Source organism: Rutilus rutilus (assembly GCF_951802725.1).
Source record: "Rutilus rutilus genome assembly, chromosome: 14".
Taxonomy (NCBI): domain Eukaryota; kingdom Metazoa; phylum Chordata; class Actinopteri; order Cypriniformes; family Leuciscidae; genus Rutilus; species Rutilus rutilus.
The window spans coordinates 39,257,239-39,284,516 of NC_140219.1; the positions used below are offsets into that span (position 1 = coordinate 39,257,239).

Here is a 27,278-nt window from a genome sequence, read left to right on the forward strand (position 1 = left end):
GTGCCTTTCAGAATTGGAGAAATGCAGCAGTGTTACTGAAACCAGTAGTGGGAGTGAAGGCAACAGCAACCCGGGGTCAGAGTTCTTATGAGATTCTGGTGTTTGAGTTCTCTATATTGTGAACACCAACAGGACTAAGGTCACTTTCGGCTGGTTCCCTTTCTGGTTCACTTTAAGTGTACTGGGTTTGGTTCTTCAAACAAACTATATGCGAAAACAGCCCAAGACATTCAGCCTATGAAGTTTTCACTGCTAAATCAAATCTAGCTGAAATATAATAAATCTGATATTTATCAAAGCTAAACAAATGTATGATATTTTTTTTTATTTAATCATTTAGACAGTGGTTGCAATGTCGGATTCTAAATTCATATTATATTGACAAAACGCAGGCAGAAACAGCTGTGATATAACTTAAAGTGTGTAGTTATTTCAAAACAACAAAAAGTCATGTCAAATTCAGTGAGATTATAGTAATAACAGATTCAGACATCTGTAAAAGTAGTAAACTAAATCTTTCAACACATTTCACTGTATAGAACAGGAGGATTCAGATCTGGCTCTGGGTCTGTAATGAATTGCTTGCATCTGTTGTATGTGCTGTTGCCTCAGCAATTCCATGTTCTGTTCATCTCTTCGCTGCTGATCTGCTATCATCTGTGCATACTTTCTCGCTGCAATCTCCTCCTGCTCTGCATTCTTTCTCTTCAACTCTGCACTCTCCCGAGCCATCCTGTCAGCTTTCTCCTGAAAGCTCTTCTCCATCAGGGCAGCCTGCTCTCTCTGCTTACTCTCCATTGCACGCTTTGTCTCCAGTTGTTGGCGAAACATCTCCTCTTGTTTCCTTAGCATGATCTGTCTCATCCTCTCTTCATTATTCCGCTGTTCAGTCTTCATCTTCTCCTCCAGTTGCCGCTGCCTCTCTTCCTGGGCTATCCTTTCCTGTTCCAGAAGGACTGCCCTCTCTCTCTCCTCTGGGCAGACAAAAGAGAAGAGGTTGAAGGAAATAAAAGATGAATAAAAGATGGAGAAGAAACAAGAGTCCAATCAATGAGACAAATCTAATATAGACTCTACAGTGTCATCCCACATGTTTAACCCTTGCTTTTTTCTTATCAGTGCAAAAGAGACTCAAATAACTCGATTATTTGTCATACAGGCCAATGTTATACATCATTCAAAACTGTTAAATGTCTACTTTTATTTGTGTACACTCATAATAAAAACAAAATGCTCTGCTTTTAGTAAAATAAAGAAAATAAACATGATGCACGTTCTGCCGTCTCTCTCGGTGTGAAAAATGAACTGTAACTCCGTGAATACTTGCAACCCACACGTGAGAGTTGTGTCTTTACAAAGCTTGGAGTCTTTGTTTTTAAATGATGAAATTCATATTGAAAATAAATATTCTCTGTTTAAGTAATCCGTATTAAAGCAACGAGAGGTACAGTTTCTCACAAGAATGCTCATTAGCTCTAATGTGACCACACCGCACCTGCGGACCTGTAAACGCCCTCATCACCTCCAAGCAAAGCACGAAGAGAGAAGAGTCTCCGTACATGAACATGGTAAAGTGAAAAATCAAACACTGGAAATGAAAGGTATGTACTATGTTTCAGGAATGGCACAAAAGTATGTGACTGTTCAAGTCTCTGTCTTTAGATCAGTGTGTTCGATAGTGTGCCTTTTTGTCATTTGTTGTGTATCTTTGGATTATGTTGTGTTGTAAATAAATCCAAACAATCAAAAAGTCATTCTTTTTTAACAGTGAGTACACTGAAAACTGCAGCACTCAAAACGTTGACTGGATATGAAACGAGACTGCCTCACATTCTCTTGGCCATTGACTGGCTTCATCCCCCTTCTGCTAGATGCATGAATAGCTTATATAGCTTGCTGCTTTACTTAAAGAGCAGATTATATTGAAAACAGCAACTGTACAACTGGGATGGTCCCATTCATGTTATCCTGTGTGTCTACTATGTTGAAAACACAAAGCTTTTACCACAAATCCTTCTTTCATTTTCAGTTAGTTTATCATCAGCTTGCTGAATGGCTGTGGTAACTGCAACCTTTTCCTGTCGAAACTTCTCCAACACCTCCGCAACCTATGAGGACACACAAGGAAAGGGTAAACATTCTATCACTTTACATTCAAAATATATACCACAATATTGTTATTGCGTAATTATGGCTTTGCTGTATTTGAATAATAAATAACATTGAAAATAAAATTGTCATAATTATAACATTGTTCTATATAATGCAACATTTATGACCTTGACTTCTTTGCAGGCAAGTGTATTGTACTGATTCACAATGTCCTCAAGGTCCTGACAGAAGAGATTGTAACCACCAATTCTGGCATAAAATCCTTGATTGATTCTTTCTGTCATTGGGTCAGAGAGGACTGACATGAGACTTTCACATTTGGTCTCTGAAGCCTTCTCATTGTCGCAGAGATATTCATCAAATTGATGACTGATGGCTTCCTAAAACAGCACAAGGGAGAGAAAAAACAGGAAGAATACTTAATGCTCATTGTTTGAGTTCTTTTGCACATTATCTATCTAAACATTTAGCAGATGCTTTTATCCAAACAAACTTATAAGTCATATCTTCCAACCAGTGGTGGAGGCTCCAGCATCCTGCAAACTGATGGATGGATATTTCTATTTTCCCTTTCACTTAGCTTTCTTTGATTTGGTAGAAAGAAAGCCTTGAAAGGGATTAACAAAGAAGAACTGGACACTGCTTGGAACAACTTTGTCCAGATAAAGATATTTACCTGTCCTACAAAACAACAACATAAATTGATAACAGGACTTCACATCACAAAAGACACATCAGAATTAAAGGCGTCACAACTTTTTTTAATATATCTAACTGACACTATTGTTGGGATTTCTACAAAAGCTAAATTTAAAAGTGCGTTTGTTTGGTGCCCTCAGTTTTTCATATTGGGTATTTTTATTGTTTTATGCTTATTCAGTTGTGGTTGTAAATTTGCCCTCTCTCATTGTGTTCTCAACTGTCCCGCCACATGTTGCGCCACAGGCGGTTTGAGGCTGATCCTTTTCAACGAGCAATGCCTCTGAACTCCGAAGGCCGGAAAGCCTAGTGTCTAGAGAAAGCCCTAGGGTCGCAAGCACACTAGGGTTATACATTTTTGACTAATTTTCAAATAAAAGATTTATTGTATCATAAATCGATGAACTTTTGCTTAAAAGTAATAAAAAAGGCCCTAATTCTTCTAAGTTAAAAAAAATAAAAAGGTCACCCCGCTAAAAAATTGGAACAATCATATAACAAACATTCCTGCTTATAAGCAGCACTTCTAGTGCTTATAAGCAGCTAAAACTCTCTAGAACTGTTGAGATTGTGCATCTAATGATATAGGTACTGAATCTAAAGACATTAAATATAAAGATGATCATGTACTCGACCACAAACCAGAAAAACACAACAAAAGCAAAGTTGCAACAGCTATGGTGACATACACAAGAGTATCAACAAGTAAAGCTGCTAAAATATGCAAACTGTCATGTGATTGTATTTACATTGCAACAATTTACAAGTCAATATACAAAGAGGCTGCTAAATCGAAGGAGGAAATGATTGAAAAATTACAGATGGAACAATGGTCTTTACATTTCAATGGAAAGTGCATTCAGAAAAATGAATATCAGGTGATGGTACTGAAAAATGAAAGAACCAAAGTAAAATTGGATGCATTGTGTTTGACAGATGGAAAGGCTGAACATATTTCTGAAGGAATTGTGATAGTTCTTGATGAATAGAACGTATGGGATGCAATTAAGATGGACATTGCCTATACAACCAGCGTTAACACTGGGGAAAAGGAGTGTAGCTGTTGTCAGATTGCAACGAATGTTTTCAAAGAAGGACGTCATCATGCTACAATTTATCAGTTGTCAGCATCACGTTCTGGACAGGGCTCTCCGTTTGGTGATGGACAAAGTAATTGCTGCTAACACCTGTTCTCCAAACATTGAATATTAATTTGTCTCGATAAATCAGGATGGAGAGATGATATGAAGCTTTTGTACCATCTAACAAGGGTGTTTAGATTATTTGAATAAAATGGTTATATTCCTTTGCTGATATTTGGAATTTTCTGAAAGTTATTCAATGCTAGGTGGAATTCAAGAGCTATTCTAGCTGTCCTTGCATTCCTTCTTATACCAACAACAAGGGAGACTTTGAAGAAGGTATGCAGATAATGATTGGTTTACCAATTAGATACGTGGGAGTTACACTGTTACACCATCAGACCTCCTCCTGTCTGCCTCGCGGCTCTAAGCTCTGTATAGCTTTTTGTTTTGAATCTCTATTTACTATCATTCCTTGTTTTTTATATTGCTAAATATAACTTACTCATCACCATATAATAATAATATTAATAATAATAATACATTTATTTTATATAGCGCCTTTAAAAGTTACTTTCTCAAAGCGCTTTACAAGCAATCAGAACAACAGAGAAAACAACACACTTTAAATACAAAAGTAAACAAATAAAATGAGTAATCAGGTAAAAGTAATCCTAAAATAGAATATTTTTTAAGAAGATATTTAAAAGTCACTAATTAGTTTGCTTCCCTAATCTCAGCCGGGAGAGAATTCCAAAGCTTAGGAGCATAAGAAGAAAATGCTCTATCACTCGCAGTATGAAGCCATGTCTTGGGAACAGCCAAGAGACCACTCTGAGAAGAACGCAGATGATGACGTGGTGTGTAAGGCATTAATAGATCAGTCAAGTACTGAGGAGCCAGATTATGCAAAGCTTTATATGCCAACATAAGGATTTTAAAATCAATACGGTACCTGACAGGTAGCCAGTGCAAAGACTCCAAGACAGGGGTAATATGGTCCCTAGCCCTGGCCCCAGACAATACCCTAGCAGCCGAATTTTGTAAATATTGAAGTTTGTCAATTGAGGATTTAGATACTCCAGCTAGAAGACCATTACTGTAGTCAACACGTGAAAAGACAAAAGAGTATCAACCTCTCAGCAACTGAGAAGGACAACATAGGACGTAAGCATGCTATATTTCTGAAGTGAAAAAAGAATGTCTTAACCGTATTCTGCACAAAAGGCTCAAATGACAGTGTGGCATCAAATATGACACCAAGATTTTTTTATTTGCTTTGAAACTCTGAGGCAACACCATCAACAGACAAAGTAGGAATCCCAACATTTCGCAGTTGATGAGTAGAGCAGAAGAGCATAACTTCTGTTTTATAGCTATTTTATAGACAGAAAGTTATTAAAGCCCATGTTGCAGGTTAGAGTACCCAGTAAGCCAATGTATAGAAAAATAATGTAGGAACTAGATTTAAATATAAACATATACTTATAAAACGCTATTTAGGCTTCTGGAGCCGTTTTTGTGAGAAAATTTTACTTCCGCATTTGAAAACCGCCGAACCGGAAGTGACGTAACATGAGGGAGAGCGGTCAAAGCAAACAATAGGAAAGCAATGGATCGCAATGACAGCTCGGAAAGCTGGGGGAATTGTAGCCTAAATGTTTACTCGTATAATATATATATTCATATAATTGATATATATGATGATATCATATAATTATGAGCCTGATATGAAGCCAAGTGAGCAGGACAGGCCAGGGTTAGACAGAACAACGGTGAGTTGTGGTGTGAGGAGAACAGGGCGAGAGAACAGTGTTAGCTTATAGATGTATTCACGTTAGCCGACGATATGTACAACACTATGCTCAGATCACAATACTGTACAGATTATTATCATCATGTATCAGGCAATAGCAAAGCTAGTATTTAGACCCTAACCTGCATGTGTTGTGTGTGTCAGCCATTAGGAGACAGTTTCCAGAGGAAGAGGGACTTTATAAAGGCTTTGAATTGACCCATTTGGTGACGATGAATAAAAAAAATTATCACAATCACAACTGTCTTACTGTATAAAAACTTTATATGTAGAAACAGCCAACACAAACATTAAAGTCGGTTTGTACAGATTGAAAATGAATTATAGAACATAATATATTTATAATAATAATAATAATAATAATAATAATAAGTGTCGGCTGCAGACTAATAACAAACACATAAATGCATTAAATTACAAGTTTATGTAGGATATGTTAATGAATTAAATTAAGACAAGGTACATTTTGTAAAACAGATGTACAATAAGTGATCTCTGACGGATCCGTGAGCGTCATGTTTCCCGCTGGTGGCCGAACCACATGCTGACGGCGGACCGTCACCGGGCGACCCGATGAAGGAGCTGGGACAGTGTGCACATATCGCCGGGATTATAATCATTCGGTCTATAGTGAACGCTACACACTACCGCGTTATTCAAAGCAGAAGCAGAAGTGAAGTCCCATCTCTTACCCGGCACAAAACGCAGTTCATTACAGGCCCGGAAGATCGCACCGTCCTTTTTCTTATTCAGAAACCTGTGGACTCGGTGTCCTGACAGGCCATAATTCACAATCATTTACCAATAAGCACCGAAAACACACTGAATCACGACCGCTCCAACTGAATACCAACCTACTCCGCACTGAGCGAACACAGAGCCGGCGAACGACTCCCTCAGGTGACGTCATATGACGCGATGGTGAAAAAAAAGCGGTTTCAACACGGTCAAGGAAACTGTCACGTTTTCTATTAAATTTGTGCCCTTCTGTCTTGCAAAACAATTTTTAATCCTGAATTTACTTTTCATATGGCATTTTCACACAAGGTTATATTAATTTTGAAAAAAGAAAAAAACCTGCAACATTCCCTTTAAAATCCAAATCTTGATCTCAGTGATACAGTTTGAAAGATGCACAATGTCCACTTGCTGACCCGGTCTTGAATGGATATAGATCTGCGTATCATCAGCATAAAAGTGATAGTTAAGGTCAAGAGACCTTAGTAGTTAGTACCAAGTGGGTAAATATACATACTAAAAAGTAAGGGACCCAATACAGACACCTGAGGGACACCAGTATGAACAGAACCAACCTTGGACCTACAGCCACCCTTAAAAACAAATTGACTGTGGTCAGTAAAATAGGACCTAAACCAGCCAAGAACGGTCTCGGACAGACCAAATACAGTTTCAAGATGATTAAGCAACAACGCACGGTCTATAGTGTCAAAGGCTGAACCAAGATTCAAGAGAATGAGAAGAGACAGGGAGCTGGAGTCGGAAGCTATTAGCAAGTCATTAGTGACTTTAACTAACGCAGTCTCAGTGCTGTGCAATTTACGAAACCCAGATTGATGGGGCTCAAATAAATTATTTTCAATTAAGTGTTTGTCCAATTGGGCCACAACCACTCCCTCTAATATTTTAGCCAGAAATGAAAGATTTGAGATTAGGCGATAATTTGAAAGAATGTTCACATCAGAATTTTGCTATTTTTAAACGGGAGTGACAGCAGCAGTTTTAAGTGCCTCTGGCGCCAAACCAGTTTATAAGGAGTCATTTATTATAGGAAGGAGTAAGGGACATAAAGAAACCAAAGCAAGAATTAAATTGACTACAAGGCATAGGATCAAGTATGCAAGTGGAAGCTTTCAATACGAGAAACCTGCTTGCAGAGCTACTCCGATTGTAATGGAGTGAATTTGGAAAATGAAGTGCCAGAAAAACTTAATGTACTAATTGTAAGATCAGCAGACCCAAAAGAACTACAAATATTTGTGCGAACATTGTCAATTTTTCCATTGAAAATTTTGAGAAACTCATTACTCAACCAATCAGATGAAGTCAAAGAACTGACACCCTCTACATTAAGTAGACTGTTAATTGTATAAAAAATCCCCATCCATTGAATTGGCTCTATCCCTCTGTCTCCTCCTATAGCTGGTGTGTGGTGAGCGCACTGGCGCCGTTGTACTGTGGCTGCCGTCTCATCATCCAAGTGGATCCTGCACACTGGTGCTGGTTGAGGAGAGATTCCCTGATATAATTGTAAAGCGCTTTGGGTGTACAGTAGTACATATGAAAGTGCTATGTAAATGCCTCATTCATTCATTCAAAAAGCTGTCTAGGATTGTTTCGATTATTTTCAATAATATATGAAAAATATGTAGATCTTGCAGTTTTAATAGCGACTCTGTAGTGTGCCAAGCAGGTTTTCCAAGCTTGGTAGAACACATTTAAACCAGAGCAACGCCATTTTCTCTCCAATTTCTGACATGCAGCCTTCTGTGAACGCAAATCATCATTATATCAAGGGGCTGACTGTACAAATGAGACATTACATGTTTTTATGGGTGCATAAATAAAATACACCACATCACAACATAAAAGAAAGATGGTACCAGAGATAAAACAGCCTCAACAGGAACATAAAAATCAAACACACCTGCCTTTAATTTTTTCAAGCGATCCTGAAGACATTAATTGGTTGCTTCAGGTGTGTTTGATTAGGGTTGGAGATAAACTGTGCAGGACAGTCGATCGGCAAGAGCAGGGTTGGCCACCCCTGGTTTAAGGAATGTTCCTGCGTTTGTTGGGGAACGTGCTGACTGCTGCAAACTTGGACGCTGACTTTCGGAGCTGTCCCCGTGTTGGGATCTTTGAGCTGAGCCATACAGCATTTGGGTATGTTACAACGGAGAAATAAATACTTAATTTGGGGTGAGCTGTTGGCTGTACGCGCTGTGTTTATCCATCGTGGTTTGACATTGGAAGGGCTGATTTGCTAATAAGCAAAGACCTTAGTTTCAGTAGTCATGTCAAAGCAATAACTAAATCAGCATACTATCATCTGAAAAATATTGCAAGAATAAGATGCTTTGTTTCCAGACAAGACTTAGAGAAACTTGTGCATGCTTTCATCACCAGCAGGGTGGATTATTGTAATGGACTCCTCACTGGACTTCCCAAAAAGACCATAAGACAGTTGCAGCTCATACAGAACGCTGCTGCCAGGATTCTGAGCAGAACCAGAAAATATGAACATATCACACCAGTCCTCATGTCTTTACACTGGCTCCCAGTTAAATTTAGGATTGATTTTAAAGTATTATTACTGGTATATAAATCATTCAATGGCCTAGGACCTCAATACATTGCAGATATGCTCACTGAATATAAACCCAACAGATCACTCAGATCATTAGGATCATATCAGCTAGAAATACCAAGGGTTCACTCTAAGCATGGCGAATCTGCTTTTAGCCATTATGCCAGCCGCAGCTGGAACCAGCTTCCAGAGGAGATCAGATGTGCTCCTACTGTAGTCACTTTCAAATCCAGACTCAAAACACATCTGTTTAGCTATGCATTTACTGAATGAGCACTGTGCCAATGCTCGTCCGACTGTTTGTACTGTATTTTATTTTGTATTCTTCTAAACTGTTTTAATTATTCTTATTTCTTTTTATTATTTTAATTTCTTCTATGTAAAGCACTTTGAATTGCCATTGTGTATGAAATGTGCTATATAAATAAACTTGCCTTGCCTTGCCTTGCCTTGCCTAATAATCAGGTGGGTAAACTATTGATTTAATGGGTGAATATCCGCAAAAGGACTTGCTGTTTGTATCGTGTTCCCCTTTATTTTAGCTGAAGAGACGGTAATATGTCCGTGTGATCACAGACAGCCGATTGGGACTGTGACCTGGCTTCCCCTTCCTTTTTGTTTGTCTTTTTCTTTTGAATATTTTCCTTGTTGCGCATTGGCGCGACGTTCCCTCTCGCCTCACCGTTTGTGCCTGTCAGACAAGCCCACATCAAGTGAACTTGACATCGGGAGATTGTGAGACCCGAGTATTAATCCGTGTGGCCGTTTGGCCACCCCCGCACTGTTTCAACTGGAAGACTGTTTTCAACTGTGTTTATGGGGTCCGTATGGTACATTTATTGTTGTGTGAATTAACTCATAAGTTGATGCGAGTTGTTTGAGTGTATTGGGTGTTTGTTCACCGTTGGAAGTGGCTGTGTGTGTGTGTGTGTGTGTGTGTGTGTGTACTTGTACAACTATCTTTGTGAGGACCAGTTTGAGTTTTAAACCATTGGAGTGAGGACAAAGAGAGTAAAGTGAGGACACTTTGGCCGGTCCTCACTTTCTGAGACCCCTTTAAAGGCCTGTTTGAGGGTCAAGACTTGGTTTTAGGGATAAGGTTATAATGAGGTTAAGGGCCGGTTTAGGGTAAGGGGTCGGGTTAGGCACTTAGTTGTGATGGGTAAGGTTAGGGTAAGCGGCTAGAGATTGCATTGTGTCAATGAATGTCCTCAAAGATAGATGTACAAGAATGTGTGTGTTTGCGCGTGAGGAAATGAGTGTTAATGTTTGAGTTTGCATGATTTTATGGAGTGTATGTATATGATGTATATGATCATGGTCTCATATGTCGGTGAATGTGTAATGTGATTGCATCTGTTATTTTGTTGCTTTTGTATTTTCTTTTGTTTATTGATTTGATTTGTGACAATTTGAAGTTTAATTTGTTAGACTGGCTAGAAGTGCTGACCACTCTAAGTCCAAGTTAATGGGTTCCCTTGTTCACTGAGTGATTTGATTCTATTTTTCTGTCACCTGAATGCACATGTGTGGTGAAGTGATTACATTAGTGTACGTTTGAAGTGCGTAGTAAAGTGGAATTTGGGTAGGTTTGTTATTTCCCCCTATTTGGGTAGGTTGGTTTATTTGCATAAGTTTTTCTTTATTTTGAAGCCAGACCTATTCCTCATGTGTGGAATTGTGTGTGGAACTTTTTATAAATAAACTGTATTGTTGTTTTTTTTTATATTCACGTCTCCGTTGTATCCTTGTGGGAACAAACCTGTGTGTCCTTATTGGACCATTATTTCCCTGAGTGAAATTCCCAGGGTGACATAGTCGGTTTTGTAATTATAATTGAGTCCAAAATAACGAAAACTACCCCTTTCGGTACCACAACTAGCTTCAATCAAAACGTGCTAACAACTCGCTAGCATTTCACCGCCAAAACACCGCTCTTCCATTCCGATAACAACATTAAACAGGTTCTCCCCACTCAGTGAAACACCCACTGAGAATCCTGTTGAACGTGCCCTAATTATTGGCGATTCTATTACACGGAACGTGAAAATAGAGACACCAGCCACCATAGTCACATGTTTGCCGGGAGCCAGAGCGCCTGACATCAAAGCAAATTTAAAAGTGCTGGCTATTGCTAATCGTAAGATTATTATTCACATCGCCACTAATGATGTCTGACTTCGTCAGTCGGAGATCGCTAAAATTACGTTAAAGAGGTGTCTGAACTCCCAAGTACGATGTCAGGCACTGTAATTTGCTCTGGCCCCCTTCCTGTTCGCAGGAGTGATGAGATACTACTTAGTAGATTGTCCTCACTTAATGGCTGGCTGTCTAAGTGGTGTCTGCAAAATAATATAGAATTCATAGACAATTGGAAAAGTTTTCGGGGCAGACCTGACCTGTTGAAAAGAGATGGTATTCATCCCTCCTGGGATGGTGCTGCTCTTCTCTCTAGTAATATGGCACATAAGCTGCTTTTCCACTGCAGGAACTTTCCCCAAGAGCTAGGAACTTTGGGTGGTACTCTGTGTGTTCTGACCGCAGGGACCAGGGTCTAAATTAAGTTTCGGATAAATATTTCCCCCGCAGAAACTACTTGCTCACGAGGTAGTACTTTTTCAAAGTTCAGGAACTTTTGGGGTGGGACTTGGGCGCTGAACATGCGGATTGTTTTAAAAAATACGACAGATGGATCGACAACGAGGTTCAGGCTTTATTAAGCTTATATGCGAAGGATGAAATCCACCGGTAACTGGAAAGACGCGCGCAGTCCTACGTCACAAAAAAAAAAAACGCAACTTGATCTTAAAGAATTAGACAATTACAGGCCGATCTCGAATCTACCTTTACTGTCAAAGATACTAGAAAAGGCAGTTTCCTCACAACTGTGTTCCTTTCTAGAAAGAAATGATATCTGTGAGGATTTACAGTCCGGGTTTAGACCATACCATAGTATTGAGACAGCTCTCATTAGAGGCACAAATGATCTGCTCTTATCATCCGATCGTGGTTGTGTCTCGCTATTAGTGTTACTCGATCTTAGTGCTGCATTTGACACTATTGACCACAACATTCTTTTAAATAGACTCAAATTATGTTGGCATTAGTGGAATTGCATTAGCATGGTTTAAATCATACTTATCTGACCGCTATCAGTTTGTAGCAGTAAATGAAGAGATGTCTTATCAATCACAAGTTCAGTATGGCGTACCACAAGGCTCAGTCCTAGGACCGCTGCTGTTCACTCTGTACATGCTACCATTAGGAGATATCATTAGGAAACATGGAATTAGCTTCCACTGTTATGTTGATGATACTCAGCTCTATATTTCTTCACGCCCTGACAAAACTTACCAATTCACAAAATTAACAGAATGCATAGCTGATATAAAAAATTGGATGACTAGTAATTTACTACTACTTAACTCTGAAAAAACAGAGATTCTAATTATTGGACCAAAAACTTCCACACGTAATAACCTAGAATACTGTCTAACACTTGATGGATGTTCTGTTAAGTCTTCGTCGTCGGTTAGGAACCTGGGTGTGCTCTTTGATACCAATGCCAGACTGTAAAGGATCCACTGGAGGCAATTGTAAATGAGAACCCAAGTGCAGTTAATTATAAACAAAACCAAACATGAAACAAAAGCATGGCGTGGCATGAAAACTCAAAAATCAAGAGATGGACATGAACAAACCCAAACAGTGGTCTACAGGAAACAATACTTGACAAAGACACATGGCAAACATGAGGGCTTAAATACACAGACTAATGACAAGACAAGGGACACCTGTGAATAATGATCAGACAATTAACAAATAACAAGACACATGGCAGGATCACATGACAAAAAGGGAATCACATGACAGAAATGGAAACATAACAATGACATGAAACGTGACAAAGACAAGACCAAATCGTGACACAGACAAATAATTTGGCGATGTCACTTTGTGAAGAAAGACTGTGTGCAAGCGCGTAGTCTTATGCATTCAAACGCGCATACCTATAGACTAAACACGTAATACACTTGTGCACGCCATAACCATTTTCAGGGTTCACAATAACGATTCATGTTTTTGAAGTTTACACTGAGATGAAATGTTTCAAAAACTGGAACCTATCTCAAAGTTTGCGTTCTCAAGTCATCAAACACAGTTGTTGTGCAAATGAACGGCCAGAACGTATTAAAACGCATTAAAGGGTTTCTGTTTTAAGTTCAAATGTTGTGTAAGCGGCCCTAAGTTAATAACTAATGATTTTTTGCAACAGAAGTGAATCAATCAAAAACTTACTTTGGCTGTAAAGCCAAACCAATATCTGACCTTTGATTTTCCTATTATCACTGTAAAGCTACTTTGTAACAATCTGTATAGTAAAAAGCACTTTATAAATGAAGGTGATTTGACTTAACTTGACTTGAGCAAACGATCTAAAAATACATCTTTCAGATGAAAAGCTGCCCATCAAATAGATGTCTCTGAAATATATTAGTGCTATCAGGAATTCATCATTGCTGATGCTCTCACTTGTCACCTAACATTTAAATCCATTTTGTGCATTTATTGATAAGGTTCATTGGATTGTTTTTAAATGATCAGACTTTGTATTGACAGTGTTCTATCTGTTATTCTACTATGCTGCCACCTATGTTGTTATTGAAGTTGTAGTAATCCCATTTCTCCAAAAATGAGTTAAAACTATCTATGGCTTTCTGTGCTCCTAAAAGTTCTGTGCGCACAGCATAATCTTAGAGTGACGTATGTGTGTGTGTGTTTGCTTCAATGAAAACAGTGCATTAATATAGAACAGGGATGAAACTGACTTGGAACTACCTGTGCATTAAACGGTTTTGTTGCACAACTTCTGGCCAATCAGAATCGAGTATTCGGACAGACCGTGGTATTATTTGGTATGGCAACTCCCACCTACCTCTAAAGATGTCAAGTACTTCCCATCATGGTCCCTGAAGGAGCGTTTCATGAAGGTTTGTGTTGCCATGAGGCTGAAACACTGGTGTTCAGAGGTGATTTTATTCAGTTCCACGGGAAAGGAGTCCTTCAGCTTCTCCATTCCACTCTGGTAAACCTCAAGCCCCTCTTTCATTGCAGACTCATTCTCAATCATTGCCATGGCGATCACAGCATTCTCCAGACACAGCACAGCCCCACTGGAAATGGTATCCACGTACATTTTCGCAAGATGACCCAAAACTTTAGGGAGGCAGAAGGGACAAACACAAGGAATTAAAAAAAGTACACATTTAATGGACGGTGGCTGCTTACAGAGTAGCAAATTGCAGGTAATCTGGATAACAAAGAGGCTTCGTTTCTGAAGCTGTTTTTGATTTTTCAAGCATCATGTCATGAAGATGTTGGTGAATATCATGTGCAGAAACTGGAAAACCTGCCCACCATAAACCAAAACTGACAAAACATTAAGATTGATTTACCTCTGCCGGTGACCATGCATCCATCTTTCAGATTTTTCACTTGGCTCTGGTCAAAGATAAACTGGGAGAAACGATCAGTGACCTCCAAGAATGTTTTTGAAATCTCAGCTGGGTCCAGTGTCTCCAGATGAGAGACATTATCTGGTTTGGTTGGGAATGGGAAGGTGAAACATTTTCGTGATGGGAAGTATTTTCGAATGCACTCTCTTGGAAGGTTGTAATTATTCACTTGACTCGAGTTACCTTCAAGAGAACACAAAGCTTTCCTTCAGTCAAATGATACACCGTGAACAAAATTAATTCTTTAAAATCAAAGAATAAGCCTCCAATATATCTCTAAAAATAAAAAATATTAATAATAAATGAGCTTGGATGTCACTGTAGACAACCACAGGAAGCTAAAATCAGTTACTGGAACTGGGAAAGACTAAGCACATATCCATAAACTAGCTGCACAGTCTGATAAAGCAGTTCATTAAATAAACTCTCAGGCTGACAGTATTACCTAGTTTTAGCCTCAGAGCAAACTCTAGATATTCATCCTCTGTTACGTCTTGGCCATTGATGTTTAGCTGCAGAGTGAAGTCCCTCACAGCCCAGATGAAGTTGGGCAAGAACTTCACAAACTCTGAATCATCTACAACTTCATCAGGTGATTTGATCTTGATGTACTCTGTTAGCTCAGTGACATATCTGTTTAGTGTTAGTTAAAGAACAGTCATTCACTATGAGCCAGGCACCATACAGAAAACCAGTAATCTCGGAAGAGAAGAGAGTTGTTTTTTTACCAAATGTAGCTAACGGCCAATTTCCAAAATACACACATAATATGAAGGCCATAGTGACATTGAATCTTTGTCATTTAAATGCATGAAAAACGTTTTGAAACATTATCTGCAAGCTGAGGAATTGTGACATACTATGTTGCCAGTGTAGAGGCAGATGCATGGGCATTATTATCTAACTCAAATATTTATGTATATATCAGAGGTTTTCTTTTTAATTGTACATAAAATGACTTCAAGTTGAATTTACTTAAAATATATAAGCACCATTTTTGCATCACACTTTTTAAATAAAGGAATATTTCCATAGTGACAGTCATACACAACAACAATTCTGAGTTCCTGCTTTAGATGGCCACATTGACAATGAAATTCAAATGATGGTCAGAAGGATACTGCAGTTCCTCTATGGCCCTGTTGTCAATAGTTCCTCGGCTGTTCACGACTATAGTGCTGCTCAGGAGGACGGCCAGAGAGAAGATCTTGGTGTCATGCTTTGAGTCCCCCTGAGACAAATAGGATATACTGGTTTGACATGAAACCACAAGCCATTTGACATAGAGACACACAACACCTGACATTTTTATGAATGGTGTTCTGTAAGAATGATCTGTAATTGTGAGATTGGTGCATAATATGGAATTTAAGATCCTGAAGATATTGATATTCATGTTTGTTTCATCACTAACATCATAGATCACAGTTCATTTCGCCATCTGCATGGATGGAGAGTAGTTCCCTGGCCATATGCATCTATGTCTGTATACAGACTATCTCTTTCTTCTTCCCTCTAAATAGTTGAACTATAACTAAAGTCATCACTACGACAATCTGGGATCGATTATAATGTTAATAGGTTCTGGTCCTGGAATTGAATTTTGTAACATTCCGGGTCCAGCTCTCTAGCATTTTATGGAATCAAAGATCTGTGTGAATGTAGAGATAGATAGATAGACAGATAGACAGACAGACAGACAGACAGATAGATAGATAGATAGATAGAGAGATAGACAGACAGACAGACAGACAGACAGACAGACAGACAGACAGACAGACAGACAGACAGAGAGATAGACAGATAGACAGATAGATAGATAGACAGAGAGATAGATAGATAGATAGATAGATAGATAGATAGATAGATAGATAGATAGATAGATACTATATGATGAAACTAGTTTGACAGTCACCTTGTCCATGTCTCCGAGTCCCTCAGTGTCCAGCAGCACCAGAGTGGTTCCTATTTTAGTGGGATGGGACACACAACACATCCAGATGCCCTTCGTCTTTGACTCAATGGTGCTGCCCAGTGCAAACCCTGATAATGCCATACCAAAAAACAAATGTGATGTTTCTCTTAAGCTTTTGGAAGCAGCAATAAAATTAAATTAACAAAAGTCATTTTATATACATAAAAAAACAAATTAAATTCAAGTAAAGTGTCTACTTTAATATTTCAAATATCGTTTGTGAAAATAAAACGTCAATATGGGGGAAATAATGTTCCAAAGTGTAAAGTTTTCATTGAGCGCAATGGTCTGGAGTTTGATTTTGCCATTGCATCTTTAAATAAACATATAAAATACCAAATAAAAAGTATATTTGTTTTCTTGGGATTTTCAAATAAGTGTTGGCTGTGTTATATTAAAAGGACTATGTCTTATTTTTATTAAGTACTTAAATAACCAGGGGACTTTTGTACCGAAAATGGAGTATGTAAAGTTATCATTCAGTGTAACAGGATCAAAAAGCCATTCTGAAATCATAAAATAGAGTCCCTAGATTTTTCTAAATATATATATATATATATATATATATAAAATTACAGGACACATTCTAATGTACAGGAAAATATATATTTTTTAAAGCTGTATTACACATTTATTTTTTTGATGCTTGAAACACCCTTTTCGTCTTTGACCCTCTAACCTGCTTGTTTTCCTGCAAGGCGATTCATCAGGTAGGACTTCCCTGTGCGGTAGAGACCCACCACGGCCACCACCACCACCGGCTGCTGGATCTGCTCCAGGATCTGTAGTGCTGACTGCTGCACACACAGCTTCCCGTCTGACTCCGTGTCAATCAAGCATACTGGTTTGTCCATGGTCACTGGAGAATACAGCTGTCAAACAGATACGCACATTTAAAATCCTTCAAGTAACGTCTAGGACTGATATAAGTCGGACTGACGTCACCTCCAGTGGTAACAAACCGAGCCCATGGACATGGGGGGACGTAACGTCCCCGTTCCTTCCTTCAGGGAACGGGGGTTACAATAGTAACCTAGACATTCCCTATCAGTCAGTCACGTTTGACATTACATCGGACTGACATCATGTGGTCCCATGGAAAAACGCCATAGCCACTGAACTGTGTTACGAGTGTTGGAAATGCTGGCAAGCCCCGGCGTGCTACTTTGGCAACAGCTCCCAAAAATGTTGTAACCTTCTCAGTGCCCGAAGTAAGTCAGAGGGAAGTCCTCCATACCATAGGGGATGGAAGGGGCAGGGTCTTACTCTGGGTGAGGATGAGGTGTGGCCTGAGAGGGTTTAACCCCCGGCACCTCTCAGGAACCTGACGATCAGGTCGTGCTTTCCCAGTGACCTGCCATCAACAGCATTGTGATTTGTTGCGATGGCGGCAACATAAAAACTTTCACGGGGGAACTTGTGGCCCGCATGGGCTGGATTTGTCCAGGGCCGAATTTTAGCCCCAGTCCAGCCCTGGTCGAACGTCACTGACTGATAGGGAACTGCAGTGTACAAGAAATAAAAAGTTAAGATGGAAAATATTCCTGAAATTCTACAGTAAACTATACAGCAATCTTGCAGATGAGCAGATTTTCCTTTTTCTGTTTGGGGAAGTTCCTGTAAAAGTGTTTCTCATGTTGTCTTAACACACACGTGGAGAGAGAAACAAACAAAAGCCACAGAATACACAGACTTATAGACACATATTGACATTGCAAAAAAAACAACAACAACTTTCATGCAGACATCCACACTTACATAATGCACACATACACAGTCACAACAAATTACACGTCTGCTAAATGAGACACAAAGATGCTGTACGCTTTGTTTGTGTCCAACAACCATATTCAAACTCCTCTGTTCATCAACTATACCCAATAACTTTCTAGACCAAAGTCATTCGAAGCTGTAGCAAGACATGACCCTGAGCTTTATCAAGAGATGTCAGGATGTAGAGATCTCTCATACCCACATACACACACACACACTTGTCTGGTTTACTATCTTTGTGGGGACTCTCCGTAGATGTAATGGTTTTAATACAAACATTATCAGCCAGCAACCATATCACCCTGTAGCCCAAGACTGGTTGCCCACTGAAGCTAAGCAGGGCTGAGCCTGGTTAGTACCTGGATGGGAGACCTCCTGAGAAAACCAGGTTGCTGCTGGAAGAGGTGTTAGTGAGGCCAGCAGGGGGCACTCACCCTGTGGTCTGTATGGGTCCTAATGCCCCAGTATAGTGACGGGGACACTATACTGCCAAAAGAGCACCGTCCTTCGGATGAGACGTTAAACCGAGGTCCTGACTCTCTGTGGTCATTAAAAATCCCAGGATGTCCTTCGAAAAAGAGTAGGGGTGTAACCCCGGCATCCTGGCCAAATTTGCCCTTGGCCTCTGTCCATCATGGCCTCCTAATCATCTCCATATACTGACTGGCTTCATCACTGTCTCCTCTCCACCAGTAAGCTGGTGTGTGGTGGGCGTTCTGGCGCAATATGGCTGCCGTCGCATCATCCAAGTGGATGCTGCACATTGGTGGTGGTTGAGGAGATTCCCCCATCTATGTAAAGCGCTTTGAGGTCTCAGAAAAAGCGCTATATAAATGTAACAAATTATTAATTATTATTAATACAGTACAAACTGACGTCTTCAATCCAAGATGGCAGCTTGTTAGTTTATCAGCATCTGTTTCTGTCTTTTGTTCTTTATGATTCTATACTTTCTGTTTTCTAAATGTTTAAATGGACTGCAGATGAAACAAACAAATGATTCAGTCTCCGACAAACGTTTTTAATATAGTAAACCTCGGTTAACCAACGTGTGTCTCTTTGGGAGCTTGTGCAGGATGGTGTGCCGTTGTTTGAGCAGTAATTCCGTGGGCCTGGCAGTGAGGGAAAGCAGCCAGCGTGTGTAGGGGAACCGCATCTTTGGACGTCTTTGCAATTTTTGGACTCGAGCCTTCTAACAAAGGCTTGTTTGCTGTTGCTTTATTGGTACTGTTCCCAATTTCATCTAAAACTGGCTACTCGATCTCAAAACTTGGCCTTTTATTCGACGTATTGCTGGGGATCCTGATCGTGTGCAAAGGAGTTCTGTAAACCTTGTCCCCGGGCCCGACAGCGTGAGGAAACAGCTTCGCAGAATCGCTTGTGCAGCAGCCCGTGCACGAAGGAGAACTGCATTTGTCCACACAAGTTATGTCAAAGAACATTTTGAGACAACATTGCTACTTTCAACTTCCATAGCTAAGCAGTATGAATTATAAGCTCTAAATCTATCTGTGTCTAAGAACCTGCAGATCACCATAGCTGGTTCACTAGTTCACACTTACAAATAAGTCAGATAGAATAAATGTGTATTTGGCGTGCTGTCCGAGGAGAGGGCTCCGGGCTCGGTATTCGGCCCGAACCCAGAGTACTCCCCCCGTATTACTGGCTGTGAAAGAACAAGCCAAGGGTGAGCAGTCAGGGTGGTGGAGGGATGCTGAAACTGTCAAGGAAGTTAGGTGAGTTGACAGAGTGAATATATATATGCTTCCTCTCATGCTGATAGGGTAGACATGGTAATTGTTTGATGAGATGATTGATAGATTGGTTGATTGATTGATTATTTGAACGTGCTCCTCTCGAACTTTGTTTATAAAACATCATTTGTTATAGACCTCCGTCTGCAAATTGTTGTGTTTTACATTCAGTAATGAACTCGTTGGCTCTTTTGAATTATAAGGAACTGATCTTATTAGGTGATTTTAACTTAAATTGGATGCATACAATATCCGATCATTTTAAAATGCTTTGTGATAATCTAAATCTTTTTCAATTGGTAGACTCACCCACTAGACTCGAAATCGCTGGACAAATCTACTTTAATAGATCTTGTCATTACAAATGCCCCACATAAATACTCTTCAGTTTCTGTATTTGCAGTGACTGATATCAGTGACCACTGTGTAGTGGCAGCATTATGCTGCGTTCACACCAAACGCGAATAGCGCGTCAAATTCGCGCCTGCCGCGTCTAGTTATACGCTTGACCACTTTGTGTTAATTCGCGCGTCAAGAGCGAAATTGACGCGCGTAAAATCAAAAGTTTGAAATGAAATTTACGCGCGTCAGAGGCGAAATCCGGAGGCGAAAGTTTCGAAACCTGTTGGCGGCCATCTTTTTTACATGTTTATCGAGCATTAGCAGTAGCATTAATCGAGAGAGTCACCGCTCGTATATGCTCTGGAGAGCAGAAACAGCTGCGTAGGGGACATCGTCGCTGTACTCGGGTCCACCAGACCCTCCGGAGGGTTTCAGGAGTTTCACAATTTGCTCCAGGAGGTAGGTTTGGTGGACCTAACGGTGAGGACGCTGACGAGGACAGCGTAGGCCGTATAAGCCTCGGCCTCGAGTGGTCGCTGCATGACGAGCCCGCGCTGTACAGCCCGGCGCGAGGTTCACCCGCGCCCACACCTAATCGGTCATTTATTTTTGTTTTGATAATAAATGGAGCCAGCCTCCAAAAGTGAAACCTGTCCTGTGATTTTTTTTAAAAAGTTTTTATACACTAAATTGTGTTTGTTGTCTTTACATTAGATTAATAAAGTTTCATATAATCTAGAATAGATATGGAATAAATAGCATTCAATAAAAAATGAGTATCTCTCATATTGAAATCGAGTTTTTATGTGAAAGATTTGCTTTGTTGTGCATTTTAGTCATATTACAAGGCAAGGCAAGGCAAGGCAAGGCAAGGCAAGGCAAGGCAAGGCAAGTTTATTTATATAGCACATTTCATACACAGTGGCAATTCAAAGTGCTTTACATAGAAGAAATTAAAATAATAAAAAGAATAAGAATAATTAAAACAGTTTATACAGAAAATACAGTACAGTTCAAACAGTCGGACGAACATTGGCACAGTGCTCATTCATTAAATGCATAGCTAAACAGATGTGTTTTGAGTCTGGATTTGAATGTGACTACAGTAGGAGCACATCTGATCTCTTCTGGAAGCTGGTTCCAGCTGCGGCTGGCATAATAGCTAAAAGCGGACTCGCCATGCTTAGAGTGAACCCTTGGTATTTCTAGCTGATATGATCCTAATGATCTGAGTGATCTGTTGGGTTTATATTCAGTGAGCATATCTGCAATGTATTGAGGTCCTAGGCCATTGAATGATTTATATACCAGTAATAATACTTTAAAATCAATCCTAAATCTAACTGGGAGCCAGTGTAAAGACCTGAGGACTGGTGTGATGTGTTAATATTTTCTGGTTCTGCTCAGAATCCTAGCGGCAGCGTTCTGTATGAGCTGCAACTGTCTTATGGTCTTTTTGGGAAGGCCAGTGAGTAGTCCATTACAATAATCCACCCTGCTGGTGATGAAAGCATGAACAAGTTTCTCTAAGTCTTGTCTGGAAACAAAGCATCTAATTCTTGCAATATTTTTTAGATGATAGTATGCTGATTTAGTTATTGCTTTGATATGACTACTGAAACTAAGGTCTGACTCTAGTGTCACACCAAGATTCCTGACTTGATGTTTAGTTGTTTGACCCCTAGAGTGAAGGTATGCGTTCACCTTGAGAACTTCATCTTTGTTTCCAAACGCAATGACTTCAGTTTTGTCTTTGTTTAATTGAAGAAAGTTTTGACACATCCAACTGTTGACTTCATCAATGCACTGGTACAGGGAGTCAATGGGGCTGTAATCGTTAGGCGATAGGGCTAAGTAAATCTGTGTGTCGTCTGCATAGCTGTGGTAAGCAATTTGGTTCTTTCTCATTATTTGGCTCATTGGAAGCATGTACAGGTTGAACAGGAGTGGTGCAAGAATTGAGCCTTGAGGGACTCCGCATGTCATGGATGTCCACTCAGACTTATGGTCTCCTATACTCACATAATAACCTCTCCCATCTAAGTATGACCTGAACCATTTTAGGACTATCCCAGAAAGCCCCACCCAGTTTTCCAGCCTGTCCAGAAGTATGTTATGATCAACAGTGTCAAATGCAGCACTGAGGTCGAGTAGTACCAGCACCGATAATTTGCCTGAATCAGTATTTAAGCGAATATCATTTATTATCTTTATGAGCGCTGTCTCTGTGCTGTGGTGCGGTCGGAAACCAGATTGAAAATTGTCAAAGTATCCATTCGAGCATAAGAATTTGTTCAGCTGATTGAAGACAACTTTTTCAATGATCTTGCCTATGAAAGGAAGATTTGAGATCGGTCTATAGTTGCTTAATATGGTCTTATCCAGATTGCTCTTTTTCAGGAGGGGCTTGACAACTGCAGTTTTCAGGGAGTTTGGAAAACTCCCAGAGAGAAGTGAAGCATTTACCACTTCTAGAAGATCTGCTTCTAAACTGTTAAACACACTTTTGAAAAATGATGTGGGAAGTGTGTCAAGAGCACATGTTAATACAAAATAATTTATTGAGGCCAAACATAAAATAACATTATAAACTGTCAGTTCACCACGTGACAGCAGCAAGCAGGCTCCTGATTGGTTAACGCGGCGTGAATTGACGCAGAAGTTCAGATTTTTCAACTCGGGCGGCAGACGCGAATTCGCGTCAAACGCGTGAATGCACAAATAGCACTAATAAAATCATTCTCGCATAACGCGCTAGACGCTCAATTCGCGCTATTCGCGCGAACTTGACGCGCGAATGAGGCGTATTCGCGTCTACCGCGCCGCGCTCTACGCCTCATTCGCGCCGCAGGAATTTTTTACGCGCGAAACGCGTCTTTGCATTGACTTAACATTGAAATCACTCGCGCCTGACGCGCTATTCGCGTTCGGTGTGAACGCACCATTAGAAAAATGAGGTTACCTCAGCAAAAGCCAAAAATTATTACTAGGCGTTTCATGAAATATTTTAATGAACAAGCATTCTTATACGATCTTGCTCAAATTGATTGGGATAAAATTATTTTAATACCAGATGTTGATTGCACATGGGAATATTTTTATGATAGTTTTATGTTAATTATCAATAAACATGCACCCATGAAAAAATACAGAGTTAAATGTTGGATAATCCGTGGTTTTCGAATGCCTTATGTGATCTCATTCAAGAGTGGGATGCCGCATGGGCGAAGGCTAGACAAACAAATCTTAATTCTGACTGGCTGCACTTTAGGCAGGTGCGCAATAACTTCACTGTGGCGACCAGAAAGGCTAAATCAGATTATTTTCTTGATAAAACAACAAACAATCCAACAAACTCTAGGACGTTTTGGAGGAATATCAAGTTTTTAACTGGTAAAAAAAACTACTACAGACCTTCCTTCCAGTATAATGAAAGATTCTATCAAAATCGTAGACAAAAAGGAAATGCTTAATAGTTTCACTAAAATGTAATCGTTATTTCAACTAAATAATTATATAAATTCAAACTTAGAATTCCTCGAAGCAGAACATAATCTATGGCAAAGAGAGTTTGCTTTTGAACAAATTAATTGCTCTGATATCTGCTCTGCTTTAAAAGAACTGGATGCGAATAAATCGCCAGATCCTGACCATATTGCACCGATGTTCTTAAAATTAGCGGCTGATATTATTTCTCCCTCACTGACGTATTTGTTTAACCTTTCTTAATTAACTAACAAAATTCCACGGATCTGGAAATCAGCATTTGTTGTTCCTCTGCATAAAGAGGAATGCAGAGACAACAGCTGCTATATCTAAACTTTGTATTCTCTCAAAACTCTTGGAAAAATTAGTTAGTAAGCAATTGACACAGTATTTAAATAGTCATAATATTTTGTCTATTAACCAATCCGGATTCCATAAAGGGTATAGTATGTCTATAGTCATTTTAAAAGTCTTAAACGACATAGTGGAGTCCTTAGATGACAAGAAACACTGTGCATGTCTTTTTATTGACTTACCAAAGGCCTTCGACACTGTGGATCATGATGTGTTATTAAAAAGGCTTTGATCAGTAGGACTATCAGAAAATGTTATTTTATGGTTCACTTCTTATTTAAAGGGAAGAACCCAATGTGTTCAGGTGGAAGGTATTCAGTCAGATCCATTGGAGGTTGTTAAGGGTCCCTCAAGGCTCTGTGCTGGGGTCGCTATTATTCAACATATATATAAATTGTCTAGATTTTAATATTGATAATACAAGGTTTCACTTTTATGCAGATGACACTATTATATATTGTTCAGCTTCCTCTAATCTATCGCTTTCTTACAATCTGCTTTCGATATAATCCAAAATAGGGTTTGTGCTTTGAAGCTGGTCTTAAATAAAAAAAATAAAAAAAATAATTGTATGTTATTTTCAAACTCTAAAATATCTACTGAAAGTTTTCTCTCTCTTTGGACTTCACAGGGTAGAGTACAAATACTTTGGTAATATTATCGATAACACATTACGGTTTGGTTCACATATCACATATCACATATTTGACGCAAAAAAAACATAGGATTTTAATTTAGAAACTTTTAGAAAAGTCATACTTTTCATTTAATGTGAGGAAGAAATCAGTGTGTGCAACTTGGTTTTTTTTTTTTTTACCAGTTTTTGACTATGGGGATGTGGTGTATCAGCACGCACCGTCTTATCTTCTTGTCTCTCTGGATGCTTTGTACCGTGGTGCTCGAGATTTATAACTGATTGTAGATTTTCAACACACTATTGTGATCTATATAAAATGGTTGGTTGGCCTTTGTTGATTATTAGAATAAAAACACATTGGTATTAGTTGATTTACAAAGCTATATTAGGTTATCTGCCCGGTCTTATTAACCAGATATTGCCTGGTAATTACTCATTACGCTCTAACCCAATCCACAATCTGTGTGTGCCTTTTGCAAGAACCGAGCTGGGTAAAACCTCTTGTAAATATGCCGCCGCCTCGGATTGGAATCTTTCTGAAAAATTTGGTTTTAATTTTATGTAATGATGTTTTTGTTATGTTTATGTGTGTCGTAACTTTGATGTAAAAAAACTGTATGTAAACTGAGCTGCCTATCTTGGCCAGGACACTCCCCTAAAAGAGATTTTTATCTCAGTGGGTCTTCTTTCCTGGTTAAATAAAGGTTATTATTAACTGTATTTTCTCTTCCCTTAAACTAACCCTACCCCTAAACCTACCCATCACAGAAAACTTTCTGCATTTTTACAGTTTAAAAAAAAACTAATTTTGTATGATGTATGATGTATAATGTAGGTCCCCACAGTGACACAAGTCTCAATGAGTCAGTCCCCACCGGGATAGAAGAACATGTAAACACACACACACACACACACACATTTATATATGGCTCATGGTGACTCTCACTGGGTCTCATTCATGAAACATTCGTAAATATGTGTAATATTTGTAATACACAAGTAAATATGTGAGTGATTTGCGCGTAAAGAGACCTTATCGAAAACTCTTCTCCTGATTCACAAATACTTCGTAAACGTCAGATTTGATAGAGAAATGTGTGTGTGTGGTGTTAATGAATTCCAATCAGTCGTAAATGGGACGCATGTGCACGCTCATTCTCAATTACCATAAATCCCGCCCATTAAATCCGACTGACTATATATGGGCATCATATTATGACACCAAACGAAGGATTTCAACATGTCTTCTCAAAAGCGAATGAAAAATAGAAATTTCTCAGATGCAGAAATTGAAGTTTTATTATCAGAAGTTCATTCAAAACGCCACATTTTATTTTTAAGCGTACATAGTGGTGTATCAGGTCCTAAAAAAAGGAAGCTTGGCAGCATTTTACAGATGCAGTTAATGGAGTTTCATCTGTTAATCGAACAGTCCCAGAAGTGGAAAGAAAATGGTTCGACATGAAGCTTGACTGCAACACTTGTGACTTGCGGACTTGTGTTCCGTCTGCAGATGCTATTACTGGCTCTCATAATAAAAGTAAAAAGAAAAACCGTATGTAATTACAATATATCATATTTTTTCAAAATGCTGTGTAAATATGTACCCGATTAAGGTGAATTAAAATGCAGCCTTATTAATGAGCAAAACGTTTGGATGTTAAACGCACTATTTACGCGTGGCTGGGAGCAGGTGTAGATTTCTTTCGTACCAACTAACATTTGGAAAATACGAACATTTTAATGAATCCGAAAATTTACGGCAGAACCACTTTACACACGATTTACACAAACATTCGTTCTGCTCGTGTTTCATGAATGAGACCCCATGTATGTAATAGTTTTTATCCTGTCCCAATGATATTTCCTATCCGCTAACCCTAACCCCACTGTTTAAGTTGTAAAACCCATGTAACCCATGGATGAAGGAACGTCACTTACCTTTTTGCTTTACTTAACTTCAGTAGCTCGATCTGAGTTGTATACATGTTGTAGCTTCCAGACATTTCGTCAGTATATGTTATACACAGCTTTAGGTCTGGCCTCTTAAGGCTAATTGGTCTAGAGTAAGTTAGGGGATGTCCCTGGTCTCTCAGTAACTCTGGTTATTCCCCGTGACTGACTTACATCCCCTTTTAAAGACTGCCCAAATAGCAGTGTGAAGTTTATCCTTTTGTTTTCACTTTCAGAATCAGCAACTGAACATGTTTTAGCAGATATAAGAAACTTGGAAGATTTCCAGAAAGTACAACTACATTGTCATTGTTAAGCTGTGGTGTTTTTTGCCCTGATGAAATCACTGGAAATTCCCAACACTGTCTGACTTTCCCTTGAGTATCAGACATCATGAAAAGAAGGGGGGAAATATGTATTTGGATAAAAAACATGAAAGAGTAAATTACTA

The 27,278-nt window shown here is 39.2% G+C and overlaps 1 protein-coding gene across 1 annotated transcript; it reads right to left on the reverse strand.

Annotated features, from left to right (window-relative positions):
• On the reverse strand, positions 1-26,955 carry LOC311304025 (guanylate-binding protein 4-like). The gene is made up of 10 exons (XM_084430829.1): positions 26,816-26,955; positions 17,208-17,400; positions 16,469-16,596; positions 15,675-15,784; positions 14,999-15,186; positions 14,494-14,736; positions 13,974-14,254; positions 2,280-2,492; positions 2,006-2,108; positions 1-974 (listed from the first exon to the last, which is right to left on the reverse strand). Exons 2-10 carry the CDS (start codon positions 17,380-17,382, stop codon positions 529-531), a joined length of 1,887 nt encoding a protein of 628 aa, XP_084286955.1. The 5' UTR covers positions 17,383-17,400; positions 26,816-26,955; the 3' UTR covers positions 1-528.
• Positions 26,956-27,278: the final 323 nt, after the last annotated feature.

Coding starts and splice junctions, on each gene's coding strand:
- LOC311304025 (XM_084430829.1), bottom strand. CDS start 17,382: ATGGACAAACCAGTATGCTTGATTGACACGGAGTCAGACGGGAAGCTG. Junction 16,597..17,207: donor CCTTGCAGGAAAACAAGCAG/GTTAGAGGGTCA, acceptor TGGCATTATCAG/GGTTTGCACTGGGCAGCACC. Junction 2,109..2,279: donor TTGCCTGCAAAGAAGTCAAG/GTCATAAATGTT, acceptor GTGTCCTCATAG/GTTGCGGAGGTGTTGGAGAA.